Source organism: Phodopus roborovskii, unplaced genomic scaffold (genome assembly GCF_943737965.1).
Source record: "Phodopus roborovskii unplaced genomic scaffold, PHOROB, whole genome shotgun sequence".
NCBI lineage: Eukaryota > Metazoa > Chordata > Mammalia > Rodentia > Cricetidae > Phodopus > Phodopus roborovskii.
The window spans coordinates 11913594-11924072 of NW_026126482.1; the positions used below are offsets into that span (position 1 = coordinate 11913594).

Genomic DNA, 10479 nt, shown 5'->3' on the forward strand with positions numbered 1-10479 from the left:
CCACCCAGAAAGACAAACACAGCTCCCTATTTGTACTCTGGTGTACATATGTGTATTCATATGTATACTGAAGCACATGTGCATGGATTATGATTTAGAAACTAGAGGACAAGTCCGGCTGTTATTTTTCAAGTGCCATCCACCTTGCCATTTTGAGACCAGGTTTCACATTTAAACTAAGTTGGCTGACCATCTTAGGTCCTAATGTTTATACAGCACTCTTTACAGATTGAGCTGACACCCCAGGCCCTGCGGTCATGCTTGTACCAAATTAATTGTATTCCAACAATTCCTGGATAGCATATATACACTTTGACTGTACCAATAAAGGCAGGCATCAGACCTACTGACACAGGCCTTGTTTATATGAGTTGCAGTGATCTTCAGGAAGAAATCCCTGGTGAAATAGGGTGGGGAAGCCAGGGGAGTCCTGTCCCAGGACTGCAGTGAATAGAGCATCCTGGCTTGTGATTAAATGTGACCCATAGTGCTCAGATGTGAGGGTGACCCACTCTCCAGGAGCCCTGCCTATATGAGGGTCTGTTTCTCTCACCTCTGACCCCTGCTGCACATGCTCACATCATGTTGCTGGTCTGGGGCACACTGACGGGAGTAATAGAGAAGAGAGGTGCATGGCTGTCAGGAGACAGACTTGTTCTAGAACATTCCCCTGTTTTCACAGGTGGTGCCTATTGTTTTGTAATAGAAGTTGTGGTGCAGGTGCGGTATTCTCTTCAAGTAGGATGACGTCCAGAACACTAGTTATTAGAGACATTATATATTAAAGAATGTGTCTCAGGGTGCCAGTATTTTGCTTCTTGGCAATGCTGGAAATGGAACCCAGACATGCTAGGCTGGGGCTCTACACTAAAAGCTACCCACAGCCCAGCATTGTTGTAAATGCTCCATCTTTCTCCCAGCCCAAACCGTCTCTGTAGAAGGCTAGCTCACCTGCTCTACCCTGGAAAATTATTTTCCAGTGTGATGTATTTTGAGGCAAATACAGTGATCAGGCTGGCTCCACCTAACACAGTCGTTAGTTGAGCCACAGGATTCCAGTGAAGTCTGTGGTTTCCAATGAAGAGTGGGGAGGGAGATGAAAGGGAACATTTATTTACCATCTCTCTCAAGGCATGCATGCCAGCTACTGGGCACAACTCAGCACTGGCTACTGGGCCCGGCCCATCTCCTCTCTTACTTCCCCTTACTTCCCGGCCTTGTCTCGAGACATTGGGACTCCTGGAGCTTTATGGACAGCCTTGCTACAAATTCCCAGATGAAGGGCACAGCAAACTGACAGGATCCAAAAATGGAAGCCAGGTTTATGATGGGTCATGGATGTTTCCACAATTGTATCAAATCAAGCAACATCAGTGATGCATGAGAATGACTGTCCTTGAGACCAGCCAGTTAAGTGTCCTTGGCAGGAGGCTGATTGCTTGAACTGTAGATAGCCCCTCTTTGCTGTTGGCAAAGACCATGTGGGGCTTTCCTCTCACCTGGAGGGAGAATGGTCTTTTAGAGAATGCGGAGATTTGATCTTTTGAAGTCCTGCCTTGATTAATGGTGGGGAAGCTGTATTAGCTGCTTTCCTTGTTGCCGTAATCAAACGTCTGACAAGAAGCAACTTAAAGGATTTACTGTCGTTCACAGACATAGTCTTCTGATAAACCATTGTGACAGGGATAACTCATACAAGACACTTCATTTTGGCTTAAGATTTCTGAACATTAGTGTCCATAATGGCAGGGACACCATGGCAAGGACGCCATAGGCATGGCAGCAGAAACAGGAATCCAAGAGCTCACATCTTAAACCAGGAGCATGAAACAGAGAGAACAAAGTAGAATGGCATAAATCCTTTAAATCTCAAAGCCCACCTCCAGAGACATAACTTCCTTCAACAAGGTCACACCCCCTAAACATTCCCAAACAGCGCCACCAACTGGGGACCAAGTGTTTAGGCAAATATGCCCTTGGGGGACACTCTCATTGGTAGGAGTTTGAGACAGTTGACCACAGTGCTTCTACAGTCACCTTCCACCTGGATGGGCAAAGGGCTTGTTTGGTTGCTACATACCCAAGATCAATTGACCCGAAAGCTTCTGGGAATTCCGCTATCTCTACCATGCACCTCACTACAGGATCACAGGGATTAAAGATGCTCACCACGCCTAGCTTTACGTGAATCCTAGGGATGTGAACTCAGGTCCTTACACTTGTACAGGGAACTCTTTACCCACTGAAGTGACTCCACAGTCCTCATCTTCTCATTTTATTCAGTCTGAGATCCTGTGGCTTTTAATAAGAATGTCCCCTCTTAGTTTGGGTTACTATTGCTGTGATGAAACACCATGGCCAAAAAGTGAGTTGGGGAGGAAAGGTTTTATTTGGCTTATATTCTCACATTGTAGTCCACCAATGAAGGAAGCCAGAACAGGAACTGAAACAGGGCAGAAGCCTGGGGGCAGGAGCTGATGCAGAGGCCATGGTGGCGTGCTGCTTATGTAAGGATTCAGGCATTACGCTGGCCTGCCCCCGTCATCTGGTAGAATGCACTCAGGCAGTACCCTGGTCAGCCCAGGGTTCCGTGACTGATAGCTCACACACAGGTACAAAGGACCCCTTTAAAAGAAAGACGCCTGCCCACTTATGCTCTCTTTCCCTCTCTCTTTCCTGCTTTCTCCGTCTCCCTCTTCCCCCCCCCCCCACAATGGGCTGGGCCCTCCCCCACCAATTAAGAAAATGCCCTACAGCCTTGCCTACAGCCAGATCTTACGGTGGTATTTTCTTAATTGAAGTTCCCTCCTCTCAATGACTTTAGCTTATGCCAAGTTGACATAAAACTGTCAAACACATCCCACATAGGCTCATATATTTGAATGCAGAGTCACCAGAGAATGGCACTATTTGAAAGGATTAAGAGTGTGTCACTGGGGATGGCACTAAGGGTTTAATAGCCGATGCCTAAACCAGAGTTTCTCGCTGCCTATGGATCAGGAAGTAGCTCTCAGCTACTGCTCCAGCACCTGCCCTCATGCTGGCATGCTTCCAACCATGATAACAATGGACTAAACCTCTGAAACTGTAAGTGACCCTCCAATTAAATGCTTTTTTTCATAAGAGTTGCCTTGGTCATGGTGTCTCTTCACAGCAATAAAATGGTGACTAAGACAGATCCCATCCCATGGAACAGTGACACCCAAATTCAGGGTGAGATTTTACACCACAATTAACCCAGCCTAGAAACTCCCTCGCAGACACATCTAGACATTTGTCTTTTGAGTGATTCTAGATCCTGTCCAGCTGCCAGTATTAACCACCACAGACATACATTGGAAAGTATTATGCACTTTTAGAATAATATAAACATCACGGATTTAACAGATAATAAGAGTTCCACAATATAATGAAATTTTAGTATCCATTATAATCTTATTGGGCCATTGTTGTAAATATGGACTGTCAGAGCATGACTTCCCTTATAGCTTCGAAATGTGAATTAACTTCTTTTTATGTCATTGCAATACTATTGGAAATGAAAGGGGCTGATTGGTAAAGGGCCGGGGTGATGGCTCAGTCAGTAACATGCCACGCGCATACGTTTGAGGACTTGAGTGGATATCCAGGACCATGTAAGGCCAGATGTGATGGTGTCCTCTGCAAGTCCAGCACTGGGGAGTACAAACAGGTGGATAGCTGGAGCTTATTCAGTGAACTCCAAATGAGGGGGCTCTCAGAGCGAAGGGGAGAGAGAGGAGAGGAGAAGAGGGGCAGAGGGGGACTGGGGAGAGAGAGGAGAGGGAAGAGAGAAGATTTGGGGTATAACTCAGTAATAGTGTGCTTGCCTGACATACACAAGGCCCTGGATCCCTCTACACTATATAAAAAGAAAAAGCTGAGGAGCCGAAGAAATGGCTCAGTGGTTAAGAGTGCTTGTTGCTCTTCCAGAAGACAAGAGTTCAGTTCCTAACATACATCTGGCAGCTCACAATTGCCTCTAACTCCAACCCCAGGGGATATGCTGCCCTCTTTTGGCCTCCATAGGCTCGCGCACACACACGGACACATAATTAAAAAGAACCATAAAAGTGTAAAAAGGTGAGGAAGTCACTGGGTATCAGCCTCTGGCCTCTGCACACATGTGCACACATGTACATGCATACCCCCTCACACAAGCATGTACATATATAAAATGCACACATGCACAGTGGGGGCAAGGCTTTGAGCTAAAAGAGGGAGGGGGTAGTGGGAAGAAAAGCAAACAATTAGCATTCCAAAATTAAGGAAAAAAGAAAAGAAGAAGGAAGAGAAGGAAAAAGAGAGAAAGAGAAAAGAAGGAAGGAAGGAAGTTAAAAAGGAAGGACAGAGGACAAATCTTAGAGAAATCTTCCAAGACAAGGTGCACAGTTAGCAACACCCCCTCAGATGAATAACAGCTTAAGCATGACGTTTACTGACACGTCTCTCTGTAGGTGTTTGGTTTGGAAACTACACATTCTGAAAACTTGATTAATAAATACGTTTACCAAAGCATCATTAAAATGTGATAGGTCATCAGGAAACACATCACCTCATTGATCAATTTACCAAAAAAAAAAAAAAAAAAAAAAAAAGCCTGTAGGAATGATCGTCTTGCATAGATTTCTGATAGCACCCTTTTGATGTGTCCTGGAGCCTGGGCACAGGTGGACAAAACTATAAGAAAACATAAGTTCATTCCAAAGGAACTCTGGGAAGGTGTAGTTCTTTCCTGGGCAGTTTCTGCCCTCTGCCCTACTGTGCTGCCTCTACTGTGAAATGCCCCAACAGAGAAGACAACAGTAACCCCCTCTTTGAAGATGTCTGCCCTGCACTTGCTGCAATCACCTGCCCTGGCCCCTCCAGATTCACCCCAAGAAGTTCTGGAAAACATCAGCTGCTTCCACCCAGTTCTGAAAGCAAGCCAGCCCACGCTCCCGAATCTGCTTCCGCCCTTTGTTGGTGATGACGGCTCCATTCTGCTTGATAACCACGAGCTTGGGGATGGCTGTGACGTCGTACCTCTTCTTCAGTTCACTGAAGACAGAAGAGCAAAGGGTTAGCACTGCTGCAGGTCTCAAAGGAAGGGGCTGTGTGTGGGCTCTGTGAAAACTCTGCCATTTCATATAGGGACGTGGATGACCTTCAGTTTCAGCACCCATGGGGCATCCAAGAAACAATTCCCTTCAGACACCAAGGGACAGCCATACTATATAAATTTCAGGTTGGAGACACCATCAAACTCTTGTGGGATTATAAATACAATTATCCAAAACTCAAGTAGCCTGTAGTTCCTGCTACTCAAGAGGATGAAGCAGAGGGATTACTTTAGCCCATGCAATTGAGACCAGCTTGGGCAGCATAGGGGGACTCCAAGACCTCATCTAAGAAGGACTTGGAACAAGTCAGGGCCAGACAAGAGCTACCTTGGATCTGGCAGACAGCAGAATAGAAACCTGGAAGACCTAGAGATTTGAATCAGAGAGCCCCAAGCCACTCTCTACCCTAGAAATGAAGGCCAGGCTGGTCTACTTTTCTACAACTTCAAACACGTCAGCTAGCAGAAGAGGTTCCCCAACAGCCAGTCACATCCTAAGAAAGCAGGTCAGAGGCTGGACTGGCATGAGGGGAAGATGCCTTCCAGGAACCTTGAAATCTGCCTAGCTTATGAGGACCAGAATTGCAAGGAGGTCACTGTAAGCTCTTCAAGGGTTCTCTTGGGAGTGGCAACCTATAGCATGAATGTCTAAAGCTGCTTTGAGACCTGGTTCTGCCACATATGGTAATACATCCTGTAATGTCCATGCTCAGAAGGCTGAGGCAGGAGGATCTCTTCCTAGACAGATAAGATTAGTCACAGGGGATGGGATAAGAGGGAACCCTTTAGTCTGAGAAAATGCCTACAGGGAGCATTAGCACATGCCCCTGCAGTCATTGTCATGTTAAGACGGACCCTCTTCTTGGTCACCAGCACTGGAATACCTGGGCAGAGGAGATAGCACCAGACAAACATCCAGATCTCATTTCAGAGACATACTGGTAATAAACAGTGATCTCTCTGGGCTGAACACAGTGTCTGTTGCTGTATCAGGGGATGGGGCTTCACTGGGATGCACCCACATAATTCTGAAGGCAAGGTAAGAGCTTGGGATGTTTTCTTCCTGCAGGTACACCAGCCTCCAGCCTTTCCAGGGTAATCTCAGGGAGCCACAAGTCCTTCTTCCTCAGGTGGCTCTTCAGGACTCGAGGAACAGTAGGTAGTGGAGGCCTCTGAAGGAAAGCTACGCAAGGGTCTTTTCCCGGCTCATTTCCCAGTCAGAGCATCTAAGATCTCCCTGCCCCCCACAGTAGAAAGCGACTTCCCCAGACACCTCCTGGACACCCGTTCCGTCCCCACTTCTCCTTAATGGTGCCCCCTTCCCTTCGGTCCATGACCTGTTTCCACAAATTCAAGCTGACTTAGCATCCCCTCAGAACATTCTACTTCCTGGTTTTCGTACAGCAACATCAAGCTTAAAGAAGGACAAAGACAGATAACTAAGTTTGCAAATGAAAAATCCTTCTAGAAATGAAGACCAGGCAAAACAGGCCAACCTGGGCTCACAGAGGCTCATTCTCTTCACTCTGGAGCACAAAGGCTCTGGAGCAGATGAGTGAGGAAGGAAGAAAGAAAGCTACGTGGTCCCCAATGTAACACCCTTCTCAAGCTTGATAGGCGGCCAGGGTTCAAAGGCAGACCCTAAGAACTGGACTCTGCCTTGGTGGCACACCTGGAAATTAGGGCAATAGACATTGATCTGTCACCAGCTGACCCTGCGAGGAGCCTGGGATGGCTAACATCGAATGTCAATTTGGCAGGGTCTACAATCATCTAGAAGACAAACCTCTGGACAAGTTTGTGGGGAGATTTCTAGATTGGGTTAACTGTGGGAGGGCCCCATTCCATGGACTGGGGTCCTGGGCTACATGGAAAGGACAAAGTAGGTTTGCACCAGCATTCCTTTGTCTCTGGCTCCAGATTGCAAATGCCGTGAGCCACCTCCTCATGCCTCTGCTACAGTAAGGGCCTATTTTCAAACTGTGAACCCAAGTAAACCCTTCCTGCCTTAAGTTCCTTTTATTCCGTGGGGGAGGGGTGTGCTGGCGCATGCAGGGGCCAGAGGGATTCAACAAATGTCTTAATTACTCTCCCCAGTATTCTCTTGAGATAGGTTCTCTCCCTGAAACTAAAGCTGGCTGTTTCAGCTAGGCTGGCTGACCAGTGAGCTCCCAGGATCTGGTGATTCTACCTGTCCATTGCTGAGGTTCTAGGCACACGCAGCCATGTCTGGCTTTTGTTTGTTTGCTTGTTTGTTTTAATTTAAGTGCTGAGGATTTGGACTAAGATCTTCATACTTGTACTTTTATTCACTGAGCCACTCCTCCCACCGGCTTCTCTTACGTTGCTTTTGTCAAATGTTTTGTAGAAAAGTAATAAATACAGAGCCCCACTCCTCATGCACCTCTTTACACATCCATGAAACTCCTTTCCCACTATCCTCATGGGCAACCCAGAGCCCTATTCTCTGGGGGGGGGGGCCTGAGCTCTCTGCCTAATTACCAACAATCACCATCTCAACTGCAAAACAAGTGTGTCCTGCCATCGTGTCACATCACATTTCAAAGCTCAGTACTTGAAGTCCTTGTCAAGTGAGTCCTCCTGCAAAGGTAATGAGCTGTCACTTCGACTTAGTATCAATGGGATTTTCAGGGTACCAGCATGAGTGAGGTTAAGCAGCTTGGCCTGGGTTCTTCACCTCCCTAGGAACCAGCAAAGAAAACGAGTTTAGGAAAATCGGGGGAGATAGCTCAGTCAGTAAAGTGCTTTGCAAGCATGCAGACACAGATTCAGATCCCTGATCCACTTGAAAAATTGGTGCACTTGTAATCCCAGAGCTGGGGGGCTGGGAGGCAGGGTTTGCAGAGACTGGTGAATCCCTAGGGCTCACTTAGTGATTTTCTAGGGCAGTGAGAGACCCTGTCTCAAGAGACAAGGTGAATGACATCCGAGAAATAACAGCAGAGTTATCCTCTGATCTCTACTGGCACGCACCCACAAGGACACCCCCAAACACACACAGACTAAGGAGGCTTCTAGTTGTTAGGAATCTATGCAATGTCGCAAAGTTGGCTATGCCTCGTTTTTCAGGAAGTATTCACAGGTAGCATCACAGCTGTATAACAAGCCTGAGACCCAGAACCAGAGGATACCCAGAAACATCTGTTCTAGAAGGGGGCGGGGCTGGCGGCGTGTGTTCTACGATCTAGACTCTTCCATCACAGGAGATACCACCTCCACCCTGGCTCGCCCAGTACCCGGCCATGGCTTGCTCTTTTCCGAGGCTCTATCCTGGAACTCTCTAGTCCTGCCTTCTCTAACATCTGCCCATTCCTGGGTCCTCTAACATGTAGTGTGATAGCATTCATGTTACTGAAACTTCGCTGCACGTAAACATGGAATCACAAAGATGACCAGCAACTGGTTCCTCCCTCTCTGAGGCCTCCCCACTTCCTGAGAGTACCCTCCTCTGCAATGCAGCTCTGTGAACACAGGTTGCGATCAACAGCTCGCATTCAGGTCGGTGGGGTCAGCTTCCCACCCTTCCTCCTGCACACTTATCAAGAAAACTGGCTATGGGATGCCAGCTAGCATCAGGACCAGCCCAGGAACTCCTGAAACGTGCAGATCTCTGAAACCCCAAAAGTGAAAGGCAGAAACGATGGCGGGCCGTGGATAATGGAACCAAGACTCCGCGGAATTGACCAGCACTGGGGTCAGATTTTCCTGAACATGAAAAAAGGCGGGGAGGAAGCTAAGGACCAGAGTCTGAAAGAGCGGCACTGTGCAGGAGACTGTCCAGGGGAGCCAGAGCTCTGGTCCTGTGCCTGCACCCCCCGGGTTCCGACTCACTGCCTGTAGGGGTCCTGGAAGGGCAGTGCCAGCCAGGAGCCGTGCAGCTCGCGCATGAAGTCCAGCATCTCCTCCGCGCTGCGGTCCGCTGACACAAACACCACCTCGAAGGGCGCGGGCCGCCGCGCCTCGCTCACCAGCTCCGTGTAGAAGTCGCAGAGCAGCGGCGTGAAGTCGCGGCTGGGCGCGCACCGACCCGCCGCAAAGTACAGAGCTACCACCTTGTTCTGCAGCGCCGCCTCGGCCTCCACCACCTCGCCCTCGCGGGTCACCAGACGCCGCCCGCTCAGCACGTCTACCATCGCCCCGGAGCCCGGCTTGTGATGGACACCACGAAGAGACGAGCCCCTGGGCTGCGCTGCCACCGGTCTGTGTCCAGGGCAGGCAGAGCTTCGCGCAGCATCCGGCACCTCGCAGCCCCGCCTCCTGCGGAGCAGCGCACCTTGAGCCCACGGGAGGAGCTAGCAGACACTGGCCACTCTAGAAGCTGCGGCCACATCGGTGACAGCTAGGTGCCCCGCTCCAGAAGCAGAGCCACTCCATCAACCCTGCCCACCTACTTTACCCGATCCTGCCTCGCCTACCCGCGAGCCCCTCTACTCACCCTCGCCCCACATCGTCCACTTGAGACCTCCCCTGCTCCACCTTGCTCACCTACATCCTGTCTCGCTTACCCAGAACCTATGTGGACACCCATGACCTGTTCATCTCCTCCATGTACCACGCCACCGGAGCGCTCCACTCCACCCCACCGAGTGCAATCTGTCCCTTTCATTGGACCGGAATTCTGTACGGCACACCAGCCCCGCCCCACCTTGCCCAAAGGAGCGGGGCCCACCTACAACTACTTACTCACCCGCCTGCCCCGCCCACTAGGACTCTGTCCCGCCCACTTTCCCACCCTCAACCACGCCCCTTCCCATATGCTCCCTGGGAAAAGCCTTAGAGCTTTACAGGCTTCAGCTGGCTATTTTCTACCAGCTTTCCCAAACCAGAGGGGATGCCCTCATTGTCTATGTATGATCCAGTCCCGTCTAGAAGCTGCTGCACCCACCTAGCGCCTCGGAAGAGGGGTGAGCTAGGTAAAGGGCTGTTCTGCCCCTAGCCAGGATCCTTGTATCCTGGAGTTCTAGAAGAAAATTGAGGTCAGGTCTCAATGTTGCAAGAGGAGAGCCAGAATGTTAAGATATGCAGGCGCTGAGAGGGTCCAAAATTTTCTACAGTAAGAAAGTTTTAGCTCCTTGCCAAGCTGGAGGAGGCACTCTTGTGGGCCAGCATGTACAGGCACACCCAAAACCTCAGGAATGGAGCTAAATAACTCCGAAGCACAGTGTTTTAAAAATGAAAAGTGGGAGCTAGAAAGATGGCTAAGGGTAGTTAAGAGTGCTGGCCGTCAGAGCTTGTTGAGGAGCCACAGGGTGGCTCACAAATCTCTGGGACTTTAGTTCCAAGGGATCGCAATCTTTTGGCTTCCACAGGCACACATGTGGTACATGCAGGCAAAGCAC

At 49.3% G+C, this 10479-nt stretch overlaps 1 protein-coding gene across 1 annotated transcript; it reads right to left on the reverse strand.

The window, feature by feature from the left end:
• Positions 1-4775: 4775 nt before the first annotated feature.
• On the reverse strand, positions 4776-9350 carry Nxnl2 (nucleoredoxin like 2). Its single transcript, XM_051194088.1, has 2 exons — positions 8972-9350; positions 4776-5058 (listed from the first exon to the last, which is right to left on the reverse strand). The coding sequence occupies exons 1-2, from the start codon at positions 9271-9273 to the stop codon at positions 4890-4892; spliced, it is 471 nt and encodes a 156-aa protein (XP_051050045.1). The 5' UTR covers positions 9274-9350; the 3' UTR covers positions 4776-4889.
• Between the last annotated feature and the right edge of the window lie 1129 nt (positions 9351-10479).

Coding starts and splice junctions, on each gene's coding strand:
- Nxnl2 (XM_051194088.1), bottom strand. CDS start 9,273: ATGGTAGACGTGCTGAGCGGGCGGCGTCTGGTGACCCGCGAGGGCGAG. Junction 5,059..8,971: donor TTCCAGGACCCCTACAGGCA/GTGAGTCGGAAC, acceptor TTCTGTCTTCAG/TGAACTGAAGAAGAGGTACG.